The sequence below is a fragment of the Podarcis vaucheri genome, assembly GCF_965113315.1.
Source record: "Podarcis vaucheri genome assembly, chromosome: 4".
NCBI lineage: Eukaryota > Metazoa > Chordata > Lepidosauria > Squamata > Lacertidae > Podarcis > Podarcis vaucheri.
Genome location: NC_138762.1, coordinates 7187220 through 7209666, shown reverse-complemented (window position 1 = coordinate 7209666; position 22447 = coordinate 7187220). Strand labels below are relative to the sequence as shown.

The following is a 22447-nucleotide window of genomic DNA, read 5'->3' as shown; positions in this document are numbered from 1 at the left end:
CCTTGGAACATTCGGACTTTAAAACAGCAACCCGTGAGTAATACGGAAATTGGAATTTTAAAGAAAAATTTTGCAGGTCAGGAACGAGCGGGGAAGGGTTAAAAAGGAAGTCCACCCCCCCTTTGTAAACAATTTAAAGCAAAGGACCTGCTAGCTAAGGTCGAGAGAATCTTTTTTCTTTTTTCTTTTAGTAAAAGACTTTAATTTCACGGTTTTGACATTATAAGAATTTTTGCTGGAGGATTAAAAGATTAATTTTGGGAGCTGAAGTTTCACCCCCCCCCTGACCTGGGAATATCCCACGAGAGAGCCTGTTGATGAAAGACTGGAAAGTTTGACAGCTGTCAAGTTGGCTGTCGAGACGGAAAATGAGAACCTAGTTTCTGTTGCTTCTGTTGGTTAATTTGTAATAATTTGTTGAATAAGGAAGGGCTGATACAAAATAACCTGACTTTTGGACTTGAGCTGAAAGGAATACTAAGGAACTAAAATCCCCCTAGAGGGGTTTAGTGACATTATAGGAATGGCTGGAGGAAGGAAAATTCAGGCTGAATTGGACAGAGCATTTGTTCTCTTGGGAAAGTTACGAGGCCAATCTGATGTTTTGGCTATGAAATGTTACAGCTCTGGATTCAGCAGTAAAGAACATTGTTGAACCTGATAAGGACTTGAAACAAGGAGCCTATCCAATTGAACAAATAGAGAAAATGGAGAGCTTTGACAATATGGAGCAGGTAACAGATGTTGTCCCTGAAGAAAAGGAAGGAGGAGCTGAAACTGTGCAGAAGTTAAAGGAGAGCAACATTTTGAAGCCTGACATGATGACAAAAAAGGAAAATAAAAATCTGATGTGGAGAGCCTGGCCTGAATTGGAGGTGGAAGTTGGAGCCTGGGGGACATTTGGACCTGAAAGGAGTATAAAACAAGATTTGAAGTACCCCATAAGCTTTATCACTAAAAATGGAGGTCTGGATGGTAGAAATATGGATCCTGTTGGGCCGGAGTTTCTTAGAGATTTGGATCCTGTTGGACTGGAGCTTCTTCGAGACTTGGAGTTTAACATAAAAGACTATCAAAAAGACCGGCAGAGAGGAACTGAGAGAGAACTGAGAGCCTCGGACGTGAGATCTCCAGGCTAAACAGTATATTGAGACTGATGGATTTTTGTTGAGGACTGAAACCGGGAAAAGGGTGGGTGGAGTCTGGGAATCCAAAGGGTATATAAATATAGTTTGTTTTGTTTTTATTTTGCTTTGTTTTTGTTATGGAAATTGGGAAAGACGTGGAAGGGAAATTTTGGTCGACTTTAGGAAATACGTTTTGTTTAAGAAAAAATAATGAGGTATAAATATTGTAGGTGTAAATTTGGTTAAGTTAAAATTGATCTTTTTTTAAATGGCTAAAATTAAAGGAAAATAAGGTTTGTAAATATAAATTGAGGAAATGGAAGAAAGAAGAAAAATAAAATAACAATATGTTAGAATAAATTAAATTAAGTTAAAATGGAGAAGTAAATTAAGGATTTGCTGAGGCAATAATTTAAATTGGAATACTAGAAGGGGAGGTGTGAGGAGGTCTGAGAAACAAGTTAAAAGAAAATAAGTATTTGAACTTTCAGGTGTTTTTAATTGTTTTTATTTTTAAGTTTTGTATTTTTGTATTTTTTCTTTATGTTTGTTTATCTTTGTCTTTGTTGTTATATGTGTTGTTCTTTTTTGAAAATGCTAATAAATATTCATTAAAAAAAAGAAAAATTATCTGAAACCATAAACTTGTTAATGCTTATAAAATAAACTTGTTTATTTGGTTTAATGTTAACAACTGTCTAGATGCAGTGTGTACCTGGGAGAAACGGGTTGGTGGCAGCGGGGAAGCAATCCAGTGGTGGCACAGGGATCAATAGACTGTCAAACGTCCGGGGACCCTGTGTGAACGCCACAAAAGTGTTGGCAGTGGTGGGATAACATCACTACGCCTGTGAGATCCATTCAATACCCTGTGGTGGGATATTTAGATTGCTGCGCCTAGTCACCAAAAAAGCGACAGCAGCAGTGGGATCCAAATCAATATGTTTGAGGCGGGATCAGATAGATACGCCTGTGTTGGGGAAAACAATACACTTGGAGGGGGAAGGGTAAATCTGTGAAGTGATTACCTAGCCTGAGTGTGTAGTTGTAAAATACCCAAGGTAAGCCACAAAGCCAAAATAACAAGGAAAAAGAGAGCTCAAAATCTGTTCTGGCAGAGGGTTTAGGCTCGTGGTCAGAGGAAGTAAGCTTGAAGGGTTAGAGAGAAAACCCATAGCAGAACTTTGGGACCAGAGTCTTGAGAGAAGCCTAGCCAGAGGGAACGGTACTGAGAGGAAATTTCTCTTATTTTGTTAATTTACTGACAATTCTCACTCACACATTATGCCGCCCAAAAAGATAAGAAACCCTGTGAGGGAAACAACTTATGAAAGTTCTGAAGGAGAGGAGAATGGAAATCCTCAGAGGGGAGAGCAGTGTTTAGAAAATGTAACTAACATTCAGCCTGAGGCAGGAGGTCCAAAATTCTCTGAAGACTTTGTAAAGTGGAAGTTAGAACAAGAATATAAATTGGAATTAGAAAAGATTAGATCTGTACCAGAAATAGAAAGAATTAAAGCTGAAAGTGAGAGCTAAAGAATTAGGGCTTAGCAGGAGAGCGAAAGAATGAGAGCTGAGCAGGAGAGGGAAAGTGAGAGTGAAAGAATGCAATTTCAGCTGGAGATGAGGAAACTGGAATTAGCAGCTATGGAAAATCAAAATAATAGTAATAACACCATTAGTCAAACTCAAGTGAAGGTAAATTTAAAGCGTTTTCCTGTGTTTAAGGAAAAAGATACCCCTGAGGCTTTTATTATATCATTTGAAAGAGTTTGTCAAGATTTTCAAGTGAAAGATGAAGATAAGATGAAGATACTTAGAGCCAAAATAAGTGATGCATTAGCTGAAATCTATGCCCAAATGACTGAGGACCAATCCAAAAATGTTGATATGTTTAAGCAACTAATATATACCAGGTTTGGGATTACCCTAGAACAACTGAGAAATAAATTTAGAAGTGTGACTAAAGTGAGGGAGGAGACATACGCTCAGTTTGGGGCTAAAATCTCAAACTACCTCACAAAATGCTTAGAACAGGAGAGGGCAGACTCCGTTCCAAAAATCAGAGAAGTGTTTGCTCTGGAACAATTTTATGAAATGATAAACGGCCAATTAAAATATCTTATAAAGGAAAGACACCCTCAATCACTTCAAGAAGCCGCTAACTTAGCTGACCGAATAAATGAAATAAGGGACCATAGGTTTGATGAACCAAGTTTTGGCGGGAAAGAAGAAGAAGAAGAAGAGTTTGGATTTGATATCCCGCCTTTCACTCCCCTTAAGGAGTCTCAAAGCGGCTCACAATCTCCTTTCCCTTCCTCCCCCACAACAAACACTCTGTGAGGTTCGTGGGGCTGAGAGACTTCAGAGAAGTGTGACTGGCCCAAGGTCACCCAGCAGCTGCAGGTGGAGGAGCGGAGACGCGAACCCGGTTCCCCAGATTACGAGTCCACCGCTCTTAACCACTACACCGCACTGGTGTGGGGGACTACCAGAAATAGATTCCAACAGGCAAAGGGAAACCCATCTTCAGAGACAGACAAGGGAAATAGGCCATTGTCAAAAGGGCGAAATGACAAGGCCCAAGCAAACACCCGTCTCACTGAGGAGAAAGAGTGGAAAACAAATTATACAAATCCCAAAGAACCGAAATGCTGGGGATGTGGAAAATTTGGCCACAAAAATTTTAATTGTAGAGCTGGAGGGGGAACGTCTGTCAATATTAGCCCTCCAAAAAAAAAACATATTGTATCAAAGCAGCTGAGGAGAGCCAAGCTAGTCAGGATAGGCCGAAGCCTGCTGAAGTGGTGGAGGCTAAAGTGGTACATTGCTATGCCATTAAACAAGACAACCTTTTTTTGAAAAACGCTGGGGAAATTATTTGGATTGAAGGGAGGAGATTTCTAGGGTTAAAAGATACAGGCTCGCAAGTCACTATTGTCCACTGAGAGATAATCTGTCCCATCAAAATAATTCCAGGGAAAGTTATGCGATTAAAAGGAATTTCAAATCAGCCTGAGGTATTACCCGTTGCAGAGATCCATGTTAAGTTCCAAGATTGGTCAGGACAGTGGCAGGTTGCTATTTCTGAGGAGATTCCCACTGCTGTGCTGATCGGATGAGATCTCTTAGAGCATGAACAGAGTTCTTTTGTAGTTACTCCAAGGGGGGTCAACAGTCACCTGATGCTGAGGGGAATGCTACTGTTGTCAAAGGAGACAGAGCTGAGGAACAGATCTCTGAGGGGAGAAATGAAGCCCTGCTGGTTCCTTTTACAAAAAACAAAAAACCTAGGTTTGCCCAAGAACAGAAAGAGGATGCTGATTTAATTAATTGTTTTGAGGCAGCCCAAACAAAACAGAAAACCTGGTACGACAAAAAGGCCAGAGTAAGAACTTTTGAACCCAAGAGTGAAGTGTTGCTACTGAGACCAACCATAGGAAATAAAATGCAACTAGCATGGAAGGAACCATACAAAATTGTGTCCAAAATGAGTGATGTAAATTCCATAATCCAACAAGGGGAAGAAGGGCGTCAGGTGGTTCGTGTGAACATGTTAAAGCCTTATCTTAGACCAGAAGGCTGGACAGTGTATGCAATACGTGAAGTTCCAGACGAAGCCGATAGAACATGCTGGGAAGGGAGAGGGGAGCAATTGTGCAATCTACAGGAAATTAAGATAGCTCCCTTAATCAGCAGGTGGAGGTTAAACAGATCCTGCAAGATTATAAGGAAATTTTCAGTAATACTCCAGGTAGAGCTAAGGGAGTTGTACATCATATCAACACCGGGGATGCCGAGCCCATTGCTGTAACCTCCTATAGGATAACAGGAGAATATAGATATAGGACATAACATTATGTTTGCTGACTGGGAACGGTTGTGGACCACTGGTATGAAATTTACGGCATGTAATGCCTTAAGAGAGAATATTATGAAAATGATATACAGGTGGTACATGACTCCAGTCAAGCTTGCAAAAATCTATCATTTGCCCGATAACAAGTGTTGGAAATGTAAGGAAAACGAAGGTACATTCTTTCACCTTTGGTGGACGTGCCCAAGGATTAAGGCTTTCTGGGACATGATATATAATGAAATGAAAAAGGTATTTAAATATACCTTTCTGAAGAAACCAGAGGCCTTTCTCCTGGGCATAGTCGGCCAATTGGTGCCAAAGAGGGATATAATTTTTTTTATGTATGCGACAACAGCAGCAAGAATACTTATTGTGAAGTATTGGAAGACACAAGATTTACCCACCCTGGAAGCGTGGCAGATGAAGGTGGTGGACTACATGGAATTGGCAGAAATGACTGGCAGAATCCGAGACCTGGGAGAAGAGTTGGTGGAAGAATATTGGAAGAAATTTAAAGACTACCTGCAGAAATACTGTAAAATTAATGAATGTTAAATTGATGTCGGATTGAAAATAAGTGGTATTAGCAACAAAGTTAAAACGAATATGCAAAAAACTGGAGTGATAATGGATGAAAATATTTAGTTATAATGTGTTAAGATATAGGGTTAAGATAAACGAAAGAGGCTAAGGATTTGCTGAACTGATTATGTAAACGGGAATACAAAAAGGGGAGGCGAGAGGAGGTCAAGGAAAGTGGCAAATGACCCAAAAGATATAAAAAGTGGATTTGTTTTTTAACTTTTTTTTCCTTTCACTTATGTGTTTTTATTTTTTTCTCTCTATGTATTATTGTAGTTTTCTTTTTTGTATTTTTTTCTTTGTTCTTATATGTTTTCCTTTTTTATTCTGTAAACTTTTTATTTTTTGTAAAACCTTAATAAATATCTTTAAAAAAACAAAAACAAAGTGTTGTTAGACAAACCTGAGGGATCTATCAGATTTTGCCTGGATTATAGGAAGCTGAACCATGTCACTAAAGCAGATGCATATCCAATGCCACATTTAGATGACCTGATCGAAGCTATAGGCCAGTGTCATTACATCACCTGCCTATACTTAACAAAGGGATACTATCAAGTAAAAATGGACCCTAGGAACCAGGAGAAAACTGTGTTTAGAAGTCGCTTAGGGCAGTTTGAGTTTAAAGAATGTGCCAGCCACTTTTCAGCGACTGGTGGACAAAATCCTGAACGGATTACGAGGGTTCACAGTTGCTTATTTAGACGATATTGCTGTGTACAGTCCAACTTGGGATAAACACAAAGAGCACTTGGGGATAGTGCTAGAGCGAATTAAAGAGGCGTACTTAACCATCAAAGCTAGCAAATGCCAGATAGGGGGCTCGATTATTTAATACCTGGTACACATGTTGGGAGGAGGAGTGATGAAATCTTTAGAGACAAAGGTAGAAGCCATTTCAAAATGGCCTACCCCTACCTCCAAGAAGAAAGTCAGAGCTTTCCTAGGACTAGCTGGTTATGATCGAAAATTTATTCCAAAATTTAGTGAGTTAGCAGCGCCTTTATCTGACCTAACTCGGAAGAAGGAGCCAGATAAGGTTAAATGGACAGCAGCGTGTCAGCAGGCCTTTGATGTCTTAAAAAGCGCCTTGACGTCAGGACCAGTCCTTGTTGCTCCTAATTATGATCGTGAGTTCACCGTCTTCACTGATGCGTCCAATGCCAGGATCGGGGCCGCTTTTTTGTTTTATATATAGATTTTTATTGGTTTTACAAAATTTTTAACACCATACAAACATATAAAAAGACATACAAACACGTATAATTTCATAGCCTTACTTTCATAAACCTTTAGAGATTTAGCAAAGATTTATCATTTGCCTGACAACAAGTGTTGGAAATGTAAAGAATCTGAAGGTACCTTTTATCACCTTTGGTGGACGTGCCCGAAGATTAAGGCCTTCTGGGAAATGATATATAATGAAATGAAAAAGGTACTTAAATGTACTTTCCCTAAGAAACCAGAGGCCTTTCTCTTGGGCATTGTCGGCCAATTGGTGTTAAAGAGAGATAGAAATTTTTTTATGTATGCTACTACAGCAGCAAGAATTCTCATCGCAAAGTATTGGAAGACACAAGAGCTACCCACTCTGGAAGAATGGCAGATGAAAGTGATGGACTATATGACACTGGCTGAGATGACTGGCAGAATACACGACCAGGGGAAGGAGACGACGGAAGAAGACTGGAAGAAATTTAAAATCTATCTTAAGGACCATTATAAATTTGATGAATGTTAAAATGTCAAGGCTTTGAGAATGAAAGGGTTACAGCGATATAAGAATAGATTGAAGGAAAGATTAATAAGACATACTTTCGACAGAATCATTAGAAGTTGCTGAAAAATTTTGGACATTGGGATGCAGAAAGGGGAGGTATGGGGGAGTCCTACCGCTTTTTTGTACTCCATTCTATTGCTGCTGGTTGCTGCTTATCCGAACCTGATACCAGTAGCCATGTGTACAAACAAAGTAGAAGGCTGCAAGTAGGAGCGCTTTCACACAGCTAATGGCGAATCCCCTGCAATCCAAGTCCTCCTCACTTGCTCAAATCTATTCTGCCTCAAAACAAGGAGCGGAAGGAAAAGGCGGCAAACTGTTAAATGGAAAAAACCCAGGCACAGGGCAAATACCTTAAGTATACCTTTAAAGCAACAGTGCTCTTTCCCTCCCTCCTCCCCACTCAGCTCGCCGAAAAGATCCTTCCCCACCCACCCCACGCGTGTTCCTTGTCCCTTGAGTGCTTTTCCTTCCCTCCCCACTTAAAACGTGGTTACAAAGCACGGATCCACATGGATCCTCAGGATTTTTGCACTGGGTCACCCCAAATTCACCATCAGATCACATGTCTGTGGCCACAGCATGAACCACAAAAATCATACATCCACTGTTTCGTTTAGAATATTTTCTTCTTCTTTTCCTCCTCTAAAAACTACGTGCGTTGTTGTTGTTGTTGTTTTTATTTCAAACTCTTCCAGTTATTAAAGGTTTAAAACAATGTAAAGAATGGCAGAGAACCCTGATGAAATTCATCTGGCAGGGGAAAAGACCAAGGATTAAAATGAAAATATTAACAGATAAAAAGGAAAGAGGAGGTTTTGCTCTCCCAGATTTGAGCCTATATTACAAAGCAGCGTGCCTACTTTGGCTAAAAGATTGGATAAAATTGGAGAACAGAGATCTATTGGATTTAGAAGGTTTCAATAATTGGTACGGGTGGCACGCATATCTCTGGTATGAGAAGGTGAAAGTCAACAGGGCTTTCTTAAATCATATTTTCAGGGGACCAATATATCAGGTCTGTTGTTAGCCGCCCTGAGCCCGCCTTCGGCTGGGGAGGGCGGGATATAAATAAAATTTATTATTATTATTATTATTATTATTATTATTATTATTATTATTATTATTATAAGAACCTTCTTGAAAGAAAAACACCATGGTGGATTTCACCGGTAGAGGTCTTAACAATAAAAAAAACCAACATGGAAGGGAAGACAGCCACTTATGAAGACTTGGTAAGAAAATCAGAACAAGGGCTTAAACTTAAACCTTACGAGGAAATAAAGGATCAATTCACCAGTTGGCTACAATATCACCAGGTGAATGATATGTTAAAACAAGATAAAAGAAAAATGGGCTTTGAGGACAAGAAATCAAGATTTAATATAGAAATAATAGAAGGTAAAACCAAAACATTGTCTAAATTATATGACATATTACTGGAATGGCACACAAAAGACGAGGAAGTCAAAGAGGCAATGATTAAATGGGCAATTGACTTCGGCTATAACATTGAGTTTGAAAAGTGGCTGGAATTGTGGAATAGAGATATTAAATTTACGGCCTGTACGAGTTTGAGAGAAAATGTTTGGAAAATGCTCTATAGATGGTATCTTACACCGGCAAAATTGGCTAAAATCTATAGATTAGAAAATAAGACATGCTGGAAATGTGGTGAAGTGGAGGGAGACCTCTATCATATGTGGTGGCTATGCAACAAGGTGAAGGTTTTTTGGGAAGCAATTTATAATGAACTTAAAAAAGTTTTTAAATATACTTTTCCCAAAAGACCTGAGGCCTTTTTGCTGGGAATTATGGGTAAGGAAATAAAAAATGAAGATAAAAAAATATTTCTCTATGCCACCACAGCTGCAAGAATTATGCTGGCACAAAACTGGAAAACAGAAACTTTACCTAACGTAAGTGACTGGCAGGTCAAAATGATTAACTATGCCGAGCTAGATAGATTAACAGGCAGAATACGAGACCAAGATGACCAGAAATTTCAGAAAAATTGGAGTAAATTTTGGAAATATATTGGAACGGATATATAGGAGGAACTGGCGGTATTAGAATAACTTTATCAGCGAATAATTATAAACTTTAAAAACTAACTAAGCAATCAGGGATTTATTTGATACTTACCAAAAGGGTGAAGGGAAGTCAAAGGCTAAGTAGAGCTTAATGTTTATATTATTTTTCTGTATGATTATACGCTTACTTTTTGTATAGCATGAAAATAGGATCAATAATTTATGTTAAAATGTTTATTTTTGTATTTGTTTTTTCTTTTTCTTTTACAAATTCTGAATAAAAATTTACTTGCACAAAAACTACGTGCATCTTATGGTCAGGCGCGTGTTATAGAGCGAAAAATACGGTAGGTTAAGTTATCCCTCCTGAGTCAATCTTCTTAAGGGGGGAGGTATGTGGCGTTAGCCCTCCTAGAAAGAGGCCTTGTTCTGGCTCCAGCAAACGTCAGACTGTCAGTTCTTCTCAACTTCTCAAAATTAAGGGGAAATGTGTGTGCGTCCTATGGAGCGAATGCAGGCTCCTTGGCTTCAGCGATAGCAACCCGAAGCCTCTGAAGCCTGCGCTCCAGAGGCTTGGAGTTGCTTTCGCTGAAGCCACGAGAGTCTGGTCTTTGAGGCTGGCGGTGGGGAAAAGCAGCGCCAACACTGGTAGCGTAATAATAATAATAATAATAATAATAATAATAATTTATTTGTACCCCGTCCATCTGGCTGGGTTCCCCCAGCCACTCTGGGCGGCTTCCACGACCAAAAATACACTAAAAATACACTAAAATGACACACATTAAAAACTTCGCTGAACAAGGCTGCCTTAAGATGTCTGAATCTCAGGTAGTTGTTTATCGCTTTGACATCTGATGGGAGGGCGTTCCGCAGGGCGGGCACCATTACCGAGAAGGCCCTCTGCCTGGTTCCCTATAGCTTTGCTTCTCGCAATGGGGGAACCGCCAGAAGGCCCTCAGCACTGGACCTCCATGTCCAGACAGAACGATGGGGGTGGAGACGTTCCTTCAGGTATACAGGACCGAGGCCGTTTAGTGCTTTCAAGGTCAGCACCAACACCAACACCAACACTTTGAATTGTGCTCGGAAACGTACTGGGAGCCAATGTAGGTCTTTCAAGACTGGTGTTATACCTGAGTGCAGCGCAGGGACTGACTGAGCGGGTGGCGAGATGTTTTCAGCCTCGGACACTTGGCGGGTACTGAAATGGCCGTGCAGGCCAGATTCACGACCCTGGAGGGCTGGATTTGGCCCACGGGACATAGTTTGAGGACCCCTGGCCTACACTGACTGACGGAAGCTCCCCAGAGTTTCAGGCAGGGATTTCGTCCAGCCCTTGCAGGAGATGTCAGGGGTTGACCCTGGGACATTCTGCATGCCAAGCAGATGCTCTAGGGCTCCCCATATTTCCCTAGCCTTTCAATGTTATGCTATTAGCAACAGTGGAGATTCCACCTGCCTCTTTCGAAAGGAGAAAACTCACCTGATCAATTAATAACAATAACAATAACAATAATATATTTATACCCACCCACCTGGCTGGCTTCCCCAGCCACTCTGGGCGGCTTCCAACAAAATATTAAAATACAATAATCCATCAAATATTAAAAGCTTCCCTAAACATAAAAATAACAACAATCCATTTTCAATCCATTGAATTAGCAATTAAGCATATCTGGAAAGGGAAATGGCATACTTTTGTATATTAGCATAAAAAGCATGCATAAGAAAATATTACTCATTTATGATGAGAATAGGATTAATTTATTTTGAAATTCACTGGGTTCCTCCTTGGCAGCCAGTGCGATTGTTTCAGCAGGGCTAGAACTCAAGACCCGCTGCCTTGAAGGACATCTAAGTCAAGTTTTATTGCGGCCAAAGCCAGTGACACTAAACACCACAAGATCAGACAACAAGAAATCAGCAACAACCTCAGAAAAGAAAAAAGGTTACACAAGGGAACTTTGCAGTGTGCCATTCAACAGAAGAGATTTACGCTTCCTAATTACTAAAGTGCAAAATTTAGCCACCTCATATGATATTGAGCTTGAGGAATCTTCCAGGAGGTATTTTCAAAGAATTTCAGGGGAGGATTCCAAATAATATTGAAGGGGTATAAATTTTGATAGAAGCGGTAAAATAAGTTGAACTCGTTCTTCACTATAAAATTCGCAAGATAGAAGAATGCGTGTGACAGATTCTACCTTATTAGACATACAAGGGCAGAGACGCGCATGCATTGGAACCCGCGTGAATTTGCCGTACAGCACTGCTGAGGGCATTGTCTCAAAGCGGGCTCTAGAGAAAGCCCATCTATAGGCTTCGTTAGTGATGTTAGTTAAGTAAGGGGCAGCTGCAAAATTAGGCCAAGCTTTTAAACATCTATACGTCTCTGGGAGTAGGGCGCCTTCTTGTTGTAATTCGATATCATAAAGTCTCCGAGTGATAATAGCTTTTGCCTTGTTCAGAGTTCCAATAAAAAAGATTTTCAGGGTTTAGACCAATTTGTTTGATCTTGTTAGTTATTTCCATAAGCCAAGGAGGATAGGGAACTGCGGCCAGGAAGCAAGGTAATAGTCCCTTAGGATTGTAATGGATTTTCAGCGATCTGGCTGCGACATCTGCCACCCCATTGATCGCCAGGGTTGATTCGGCTGATCTGGCTGGCTAGGCGGGTGTCCCCTTCCTCCCTCACCGCTCCATGTGCGTCCCTCCCGAAGCTGCGCGCTCGGTGGAAGAGGATGACCATCCCAGATAGAAGGAGTGTACCGTTCTTCGGTCAAGGGTATACGATAGCTGCGCTCCCCTGCTAGAACCTCCAAACAAGCTCAAGGTCCATTTGTAGGAGAACGTAGGGTAGTCAAGCTTGAGGGACATCTAAGAGCAGTTGGGCAGGGGAAAGGTCTCCCTTGGGAGGTGGTGGACTCTCCTTCCTTGGAGGTTTCTAAGCAGAGATCGGACGGCCATCTGCCATGGATGCTTTAGCGGAGATTCCTGCATTGCTGGGGGTTGGACTAGATGACCCTGGGATCCCCTCCTATCTCTCCACTCCTGAATTCTAGGAGGAGCTTCCTTGCCTCCTGCAAAGCCCTTTTCCCTGCAAGCTCTTCCTCTGGCTTCCGCCCAAGGGAGGGAGATGCTCAGAGTCCAGCCAAGAGCCTCACCCCCAAAAGGATATCTGGGCATGGGCGGAGCCAGGGGGGCAGCTGCCCCCCTAAATCCATTAAAAATAATAAGAATCTGAGGTTCTGCCAAGCGAGAGAGGGCTGAGCTGGAGGGACTCGGCTTGGCAAGGGTTAAAGGGAAGTGAGCTGCCTTCCTAGAGAGGACAGGAAGCAAGAGGGGGGCCAGGTCCTCCAGAGCCAAGGCCCCTCCCTCCCCAGTCCTTCCCTTGCTTTGGGGTCTCTCCTGCAAGGGCTGCCTCGCTCTCCCCTCCCGGGATCTGGTGAGTCTCCTCTCTCTCCCCCCAGAGGGTGCAGTGGGGAGACGGGGGGGGGTCCCAGGGCTGGGGCAGGGGAGGGGGCCTGGGGGGGGGGCCTGATCCGGGAGGGGCCAGGTCTGCCACGCTCTCCTTCCTGGAGATCAGAGGATCCCAAACTCACTTGGCCCTCCGCCCCCCCCCGTCTGAAAATATCTCCCTTCTTTAAACAAAGGAGTCCCTGGGACTTTAACTCTGTGTGACGTCGCTCAGCCTCGTTGCACGACAGAGGAAACATGTGCTAATGGTTTTCCAAAGCTGGACGAGGAGGTGGACAAGCCCCGCCCCCCCAAAAGGAAAACCCCACGTGGAGGAAGGAAGGAAGGGAAGGTGGGAGAGAAAGGCCAGGAACAAAAAGAGGGATCCCAGCCCCTAGTCTGGCTGCTGCATTGCGGACCAGTTTCCCAGTCGTCTCCCAGGGCAGCTCCCCAGGGAGGCCACTGCAGCAATCCCCTCGCACCCAGAGCAGGGCATCCCAGGACCACATCCTCTCTGTCCCAAAGGGATTGTTGCTGGCAAAGCAGCCGGAAATGGGCGCTGCTATTCACCGAGCCTCAAGGGACCTTGGCATCAATGGCTGTGTGTGTGTTAAGCTATCTAACAGAATAATAATAGGAAGAGGAATAATAATATTAAAATTAAAAATTACCCACCTAAATTTCAAAGGAGATGTCTTTGGCTTTGCCCACTTGGCTCTCAGGGGGTTGGTCGGATACATACCTGGCCCTCAGAGCAAAGAAAAAGGGACCCCACCCCAGGAGTCTGTCTGGAGAGTGGCAGAGAGTCCAAGTGCAAGAAAAGGAGACAGAAGCAGGAGAGGGGGGGGAGCAACTCCTGAGGACCCCCGGGTGTGGACCCCCGCTAGAGCCAAGCATCCGTTTTCACAAAATACAAATGACTCCCTTGTCAGTCGGTTCTGACTTCATGCATTGACTGGAAGGCTGCAGAAACCAGGTTGATTAATCTCCCAGAAATCCCTTTAGTTGCCTCCACATTTTGCGTGGCTAGAAGGCTAGAGATTTATTTCTCCTCCTCTTCCTCCTCTTTCTTTTCAAAAAGATAGCTCATGGTCTGGGATGCGGTGCAGTCCAGCCCTGGTTCCCAGCAAGACTCATCCATGCTTGCTCAGGGAACCATTTCCCCTCCCCACACACAAATTCTGTAACAGAACAATGTATTTGCTTCGTAGGATTTGCTACGGCTTCTCATTTAGAAGGGCAGAACTTGGCAGAAGACCAAAGGGTTCCTTCCGATCTTTCAGAGGCTTCCTGAGAGCACAGATGGATGAGCAAGATTCAGCTGGCCCTGAAGCAGGAAGAGGCCATGCCAGTCAAACTGGGAGCAGTGGGGGATTCTGGGAAAACCCAGTGCAGAAGATCCTGGGTGAGGAGGACACCCTCCGCTCAGAGGTGCAGAGCCAGCAGTTGAGGCAGTTCTGCTTCCAGGAGGCCAAAGGACCCCGAGAGGTTTGCAGTCGACTCTACCACCTGGACCATCAGTGGCTGAAGCCAGAAAGGCACACGAAAGCTGAGATGCTGGACCTGGTGATCTTGGAGCAGTTCCTGGCTATCCTTCCTCTGGAGATGGAGAGCTGGGTGAGGGAATGCGGAGCGGAGACCAGTTCCCAGGCGGTGGCCCTGGCCGAAGGTTTCCTCCTGAGTCAGGCAGAGGAGAGAAAGCAGGTGAGAGAGACTTTCCTCTGGATACTCCCAAGGGGCTCCAAACAGGACAGGGAACATCCCATAATGGTCTGCTGCTGTCTCATCTGTTTTCTTGGAAAGCATCTATGGAATAAGACCTCACACCCTTCAAGTCTTTGTCATTCTCTTTCTAATATTTCTCACCATTCTCTGTTTTGAATCCTTGTTTATTTTCAGGGAAAGGATCTCTTTGCAGAAATGGACTCCTGTGAGGCAGAGAGGCCTCCGTCGGACACCAGAGAGAGGCCACTGGGTAAGGAGGAAGGTGGTTTTTCTCTGTCTGGTCTCATTCTGTTGGTTTTCCAACTCATCTGGGGGTTCTTTTCATCTTGTTTTGGGGGGAGACACTTGGGAAGAAGGGTCCAGAAGAAGGGAGATGTATTTCTGCACAACTAACATATGAAATGTGCACAAACGTCCAAATGCTCTCAGCAGTTAAGGCTTTCTCAAAAGCCTATCTGTAGTTAAGAGATGCCCTGTTTCACCTGTGAGAGAAGCCGGCACTCCTGGCGTCCTGTTTACCTTTTATCTCTTGCAGGTGACAGAATGATCCCAGGAAGACTTCCTGATCCATCTTTTCATGGGGGCAGAAGGGAAGCAGCGGCTGTGGAACCAGATAAGGTCAGGGGAAGTCAAAGTCAAAGGGGGAAGAGAGATGAGCCTGGGAAGAGGAGGTGTCAGAAGCTGAAGGGGTTACAGGGCTTAGTGAGCCGGGAGACTCTGTGGCAGAATGCAGTGCAGAATCAGAGGCAGAAGAGGAAGGAGGCGAGTGGGAGAGGAAGGTCGAGAGGCAGAGGTGAGTCAGGAGAAGGAGGAGCCACCGGTGGCTCCCTCTCCTTTTGCCAGAAGCCCCCCTCCCTGCTTGTCTCTCAGAGCCAGGAGACCCCCTGCAATGCAGAAATCTTTGCTAGGTCATCCAAGACAGATGGCCATCCAAAAGAGGCTTATTTGATTTCTAAATAGATCACTGAATGCTCAGATTGGTTTCTAAGCAGTGGACAAATGAGAACAAATAGTGGCCTGGATTCACCTAACCAGCCCCATCGGCTGCAAAATGGGACTTGCCCCCCATTCCTCCCCCTCTCCATGCCCCCATGAACCCCTAGAATTTGGCTCTAGGGCATTAGGAGGGAACTCCCCAGAACAGCTCACAAGGAGAGGAGAAAGTGGACCCTTCCATCAGGCAAACTGGAATGCTTGTGTAGGCAGAATGACCTGGAAAACACAAAGTGGAGTACAACCTATTTGCACAAAGACGAATTCCCATAATTAAAACTTAGAATAAAATAAGCATCCATAAATAAAATGTGCAGCAAAGCAATCCTATTGAAACAACTCCCCTGCGTGAGTGCCTGAGGGCCCTGCTCCTGCCACTCACCACCTGGCCCAGGGCGGGACCTGAAGCCTCATAAGGACGGTTGCTGCTGCTGCTGCTGCTGGCCAGGAGGACTCGGAGCAGTGCAATGTTCTTTTTAAAATGTTTTTTAAAATTTTCTTTTTTACTTTTTGATTGCTTTTTTGTGGGGGGGGGTGGATGTTAAGACCAGAGCATGTCATTACAGAGGAGGCAGGTTTAGTCGTTGTTGGAGGTCTGGTCCTGACTGGACGGATACTAGAATCAGCAAGGGATACCCACATGACCTGAAGGTGCTGCTGTGCAATGCCAGGTCAATGATTCATAAAACCACTGCCATCCATGACTTGATCATGGATGGAGGACTTGACCTGGCATGCGTAACAGAGATTTAGCTGGATGAAGCAGATGGGCCTGTCCTTGCCGCTGCATGTCCACCAGGTTTCACTTACACACAGCAGCCCAGGCCTTGTGGGCGGGGAGGGGGGGGTTGCAGTGCCATGGTCAGATCACTTCCTGGTGCAACTGGACTTCTCCGCGACCCTTCCCCTCTGCAGGGAGGTGGGACCGATTCGGAGGGTCCGCCCCCGCCACTTAATGGATCCAAATGGTTTCCAGAGAGTGGTAGGGGATGCTTTCTCCCATGTTGATGGCCTTTTAGCTGATTCCCTGGTGGCCTGCTGGAATGTGGAGTTAACCAGGGGTATTGACTGTTTGGCTCCCAAGCGCCCTCTCCGATTGCATGGAGCCCAGACAGCCCCGTGGTTTTCCACGGATCTGAGGGAACAATCGCTGAGTTGGCTAGAGCTCTGCTGGCAGATAACTCATTCTGAAGCTGACCAGACACGGGTTAGGGTTCAATGTCAAGCCTACCAAGTGGCGGTAGCAACGGCGAAGAAGACTTTCTTCGCCGCCTCAATTGCATCTGTGGAAAACAGCAGCAGGAGACTTTTTCAGGTGGTTTGCAATTTAGCGGAACCACTTGCTACATTGGGGCCCAGTATGGGCCACATGATCTCCTGCAATGATTTTGCAAAGTTTTTTTTGCAGATAAAGTCGCTCAGATTCAGGAAGAGGTAGACTCCACCGTGGGAGCAGGGCCGGGGCGGGAGAGTGCTAGAGTCCTGTCTAGTCAAATTGCGTGGGATCAATTCCAATCTGTTACCTCCAAGGATGTGGACAGGCTGCTTGGACGAGTGAAACCAACCACCTGTCTCCTTGATCCTTGCCCATTGTGGCTTATAAAAGCTAGCCGGGAAGGGCTGGGCGATGGGCTTCGCGGGGTCGTGAATGCTTCTCTCTGTGAGGGAGCCTTCCTAGACCCGCTGAAAGAGGCGGTCATTAAACCGCTTCTTAAAAAACCATCTTTAGATGCTGCCAGTATGGCTATCGCCCAGTCTCAAATCTTCCATTCTTGGTCAAGGTGATTGAGCGAGTGGTTGCTGAACAACTCCAGGCATGCCTGGAAGAAGCGGACCATTTGGATCCCTTCCAGTCGGGATTCAGGCCTCACCATGGGACTGAAACTGCCTTGGTCGCACTGGTCGATAATTTCTGGTGGACTAGGGACCAAGGTGAGAGCTGTTTCCTAGTTCTGCTGGATCTCTCAGCGGCGTTTGATACCATCAACCATAACATCCTTCTGGACCATCTTGAGGGGTTGGGAGCTGGGGGCACTGTCATACAGTGGTTCCGCTCCTTCCTCCTGGGCCGTGTTCAGAAAGTGGTGGTGGGGATGAGTGTTCAGACCCCTGGGCTCTCACTTGTGGGGTGCCTCAGGGTCCTGTCCTCTCCCCCATGCTTTTCAACATCTACATGCAGCCACTGGGAGAGATCATCAGGGGGTTTGGGCTGAGTGCTCATCAGTATGTGGATGATACCCAACTCTACCTCTCTTTCAAATCGGAACCAGTGAATAATAATAATAATAATAATTATTATTATTATTATGATTTATACCCGCCCATCTGGCTGGGCCTCCCCAGCCACTCTGGGCGGCTTCCATAGAAACCAAAAATACAGTAAAATATCACACATTAAAAACTTCCCTGAACAGGGCTGCCTTAAGATGTCTTCTGAATGTCAGGTAGTTGTTTATTGCTTTGACATCTGCTGGAAGGGCGTTCCACAGGGCGGGCGCCACTACCGAGAAGGCCCTCTGCCTGATTCCCTGTAGCTTTGCAGCGAAGGTCCTCTGTGAGTGTCTGGAGGCAGTTGGAGGATGGATGGCGGTTAACAGATTGAGGTTGAATACTGACAAGACAGAAGTACTGTTTTGGGGGGACAAGAGGCGGGCAGGTGTGGGGGACTCCCTGGTCCTGAATGGGTTAACTGTGCCCCGGAAGGACCAGGTGCGCAGCCTAGGAGTCATTCTGGACTCGCAGCTGTTCATGGAGGCACAGGTCAATTGTGTGTCCAGGGCAGCTGTTTATTAGCTCCATCTGTTACGCAAGCTGAGACCCTACCTGCCAGCAGACTGTCTCACCAGAGTGGTGCATGCTCTGGTTATCTCTCGCTTGGAGTACTGCAATGCGCTCTATGTGGGCCTATCTTTTTTGTTTGTTTTTTTAAATGATATTTATTATAAGTTTAAAAATTGCAGAAAAAAGAAGAAAACCACAAAAATTACAGTACATAAAAAAGTAAAACATAAAAACCAATAAAACAATACAGCAAAAAAGAACAATAACATTAAAACACACATCCAATATTCCATATCTTTATCTTTCATTTGCTTGTTTCATCGACCTCCTCACACCTCCCTTTCTGTATTCTAGTTTAATTAATTGTTTCAGCAAATTTTTTCCATCTTTCTCAATTTTGTTGAATAATTTATCTTAACGGTCTAAACCTATTAATTAACTCAGCAAATCCTTTCCATCTTTGACTATATTCTGTCATTCAGTTTACCTTAATTTATTTTAACCTTATCTTACCATAAAATACCTTAAAACTTAATACTTATTTATACATAACTCATTATATCGTTTCTACTAAAGCCAAATAGTTTCATTCCAACATTTTTCCTAACACTTATTGATTTTACACTAATTCTCAAAATAAATTTTTAAGAACTTTCTTCCAATCTTCATCTCTTCTTCCTGGTCTCGGGTTGTGTCAGTCCTTACTGTCCGTTCCATCTAGTCCATCAACCTGGTGATCTTATGTCCGAGGCTTTTAAGTCTTTTCCATGTCCCTTCTGCAGATCTTCTTCTTGTTTATACCTGCACTTTACCTTGTCTTTTGTTGATCTTTTTCTTAATTTCTTTCCTTTCTCATTGAGGAGTAGGTCTCGGGGAGACTCCAACCCAAGAATATCTCCGTCTCCCCTCCATAGATCAGCCCATTCTCAACAGTCAACACTGTAGTCCAGAAAGTATTTAAAAGCATGTTTCAAAATCCCTCCACAACTCCAGACCCCCCCTGGCCCTATGTGGGCCTATCTTTGAAGGTGACCCGGAAACTACAACTAATCCAAAATGCGGCAGCTAGACTGATGACTGGGAGTGGCCGAGACCACATAACACTGGTCCTGAAAGACCTGCATTGGCTCCCAGTATGTTTCCGAGCACAATTCAAAGTGTTGGTGCTGACCTTTAGAGCCCTAAATGGCCTTGGTCCAGTATACCTGAAGGAGCGTCTCCACCTCCATCGTTCTGCCCAGACACTGAGGTCCAGTGCCAAGGGCCTTCTGGCGGTTCCCTCGCTGCAAGAAGCCAAGTTACAGGGAACCAGGCAGAGGGCCTTCTTGGTAGTGGCACGCGCCCTGTGGAATGCCCTCCCACCAGATGTCAAAGAGAAAAATAACTACCAAACTTTTAGAAGACATCTAAAGGCAGCCCAGTTTAGGGAATCTTTTAATGTTGAATAGATTATTGTATTTTAGTGTTTTGTTGGAAGCCGCCCAGAGTTCTGGCTGGGGAAACCCAGCCAGATGGGCGGGGTATAAATAAATTAATTCTTATTCTTATTCTTATTAACAGGAAAGAAACAATATAGCATTGTGTAGCAGATCAATTTCTGCTGTCTCAGAGGAGGACATTTCCCTTTTTCTTTTAGGGTCCAGTGTGCTTTGAAGATGTCGCTGTTCGTTTCACGGACAAGGAGTGGGCGTTGCTGGATCCTGACCAGAGAGCTCTGCATAAGGACGTCATGGAGGAGAATTGTGGGATATTGGCCTCTCTTGGTAAGGCTCCCTGTGGGATCATCATATCTGCCTGGAAATTCAAAAAATACCTCTATGGACCAACCTCATACATTTTCACAGAGCTCAACAGAACCCCCTATAACACCTGGGAACCTAACACCCCCACAAGAAAGAGTAAATTACAGTTTTTTCTTTGAACAATCTTCCTCAAATTATTCCTTTTACTACCACAATTGGGCTGGTCTCAACTTCCCAGGCCATCTTCAATGTCAGCTTCAGAATTGTTAGGAAAGCTAAGTAACTTCAGGTTTGTGTTATTGCTCCTGTCAGTCTTGGGTTGACCAAAGAGACGACTGGCAGCGAAGCTCAGGTGCTGCCAGCCAGAGAAGAAGCAGGCCTAGGGAGAGGAGAGTTAGCAGCGGAAGGCAGAGAGGAGGGGGAGAGCAACTGTCATCTGAGCTCTGAACAAAGGGGAGAAGAAAAAGAGAGACAGAGTGACAGACAGCTGTGTGAGAGCTACAGGAGTGAGTCAGACGCTGGAATGCAGGAAGGTCTCAGAGGTCTGAAAACTGGTTGAGACAGGCAAAAGATACTGGAAGAGAAGGTGGTGGCTTCCATGCTGGGGAAGGGGGAGGAGCTCAGTCCGGGCAACTCCATCTTGTGGGGAGGACGATGAATAGAGGAGCCCCGTCCAAGTTTGTTGTTTCAGCAATAAATCTGAAATTATTAACAGCCAGAGTCGTCTCAGGACCAAGCCATAATAAGGACTGACATTGGAGATGGAGGGGATGCCATGACTGGGCCAAACAAAATCCATCCCAGAGAAGAGCTAGGCTTATGGAATCTCAGGTAGTAGTAGTAGCAGTGATGAGGATGAGGATGATACAGTGGTACCTCGGTTTACAAACTAAATTTTTCATGCCATCACTACCAAGCAAGGAGATTTGGCTCTCATCCCTCCAAATAACACTGTCCCATTGTTCCACTGTCCAGTTAACAAGGGTTTAGTCATGGCGTGGTGTAGTGGTTAAGAGCCGTAGACTCATAATCTGGTGAACCGGGTTCGCGTCTCCACTCCTCCACATACAGCTGCTGGGTGACCTTGGGCCAGTCACACTTCTTTGAAGTCTCTCAGCCCCACTCACCTCACAGAGTGTTTGTTGTGGGGGAGGAAGGGAAAGGAGATTGTTAGCCGCTTTGAGACTCCTGAAGGGGAGTGAAAGGTGGGATATTGTAGTGGTTGGGAGTTACTCGTGCGTAATCCTGCCCCGTTTGAGCATCGGATTGCCTGGTTAAACCCTCCGGACTGCACAGCCCATCTCAGCGTGGCTGCCCTTAGTCACTCGTAGAATCTCTCTGTGGGCGTTTCTTAAAGCGCTGCCAACATAAGAGTTGTTTGACGCCTAAGCGTCTCCGCCTCTCACTGCGCGGGAGTCTCCTGCGCAGGGTGGGCGTGGGCAGCGGGGTGCTTGGGCTCTCCTCGCTAACTTCCAATGAAGAGTCCTGGAGCTCTGCACCTCCCTGTCCCGTTGTTCTCCTGGATCCCTGGTGTTACACTCATTCTCTTCCCCTCTTTCCCAGCTGAGTCTCCCCCTAGCGCTGGGACCTTCTCCTGCAGAATCAGAGACCCTCTCCTTCTCCCGTGCCTCTGATGTCAGTTCCCTGACAGATATCAAATCCAAACTCTCCTCCTCCTCCTTCTCCTCCTCCTTCTATCTTTTCAAGCTTTGCTTGAGAGATAGCAATGGCTTTTTCGTTAGAACTCTAACATTTAGACCAGTCCTTGCACTCAACTTCACATTACATTGTGCCATGTCATCTTGTATACACCTAGATAATATTCTTCTGTCATGTAGGGAAAGTCTCTCCATTCTTCGATCGTCACTTGCCTTTGTGCACCTTTTCCTGCCTTTACCGGTCTGATTTTGTAGTCACTGAGTCTCCTTATACCTCTTCCAAAATATAGAAATGCCAGCTTTGGTTAAGTTTTCCCCAATCTTCTAATTTCTTCATAACTGTAGCCCTGTTCAGGTAATAGTACAATTTTACATCGCTTTCTGGGTGACCAGTCAACTCTTTGTGCCATTTCTATAATTTTATTATGTTTTTCAACCTCACTAAATGAAAGAAGACAGAAAACCAACCAACTTGTTAGCAATCACGTAACACACTGACATAAGTCAACCTAAGCAAGTTGTGCTTCCTTTTTCTGGTTATTTGGCTATAATGTTTCGTAGAATATGGATAATTAAACAAACTTTGTTGAATTGCATTCTTGATTAAATTATCCTTCCATTGATATATAATTTTATAATATTACTCCAAAAGAAGCAGAGTTTTGAACCATCAAACCTCTGACATACACTTTTCTCCAAAAGGCTTCC

At 44.4% G+C, this 22447-nt stretch overlaps 2 protein-coding genes across 2 annotated transcripts in view; both read left to right on the top strand.

The window, feature by feature from the left end:
• Positions 1 to 22447, top strand: part of LOC309530331 (uncharacterized protein) — a 57232-nt gene that overhangs the window by 30431 nt on the left and 4354 nt on the right. The window contains exon 5 of the mRNA XM_082219189.1: positions 19976 to 20102. Within this exon, the coding sequence (XP_082075315.1) occupies positions 19976 to 20102 (127 nt within the window). The remainder of the gene's footprint in view (positions 1 to 19975; positions 20103 to 22447) is intronic.
• On the top strand, positions 12611 to 15026 carry LOC309531565 (zinc finger and SCAN domain-containing protein 31-like; the record flags this gene model as incomplete). The annotated part of the gene is made up of 4 exons (XM_082221156.1): positions 12611 to 12829; positions 14052 to 14544; positions 14740 to 14815; positions 14998 to 15026. The coding sequence occupies exons 2-4, from the start codon at positions 14143 to 14145 to the stop codon at positions 15024 to 15026; spliced, it is 507 nt and encodes a 168-aa protein (XP_082077282.1). The 5' UTR covers positions 12611 to 12829; positions 14052 to 14142.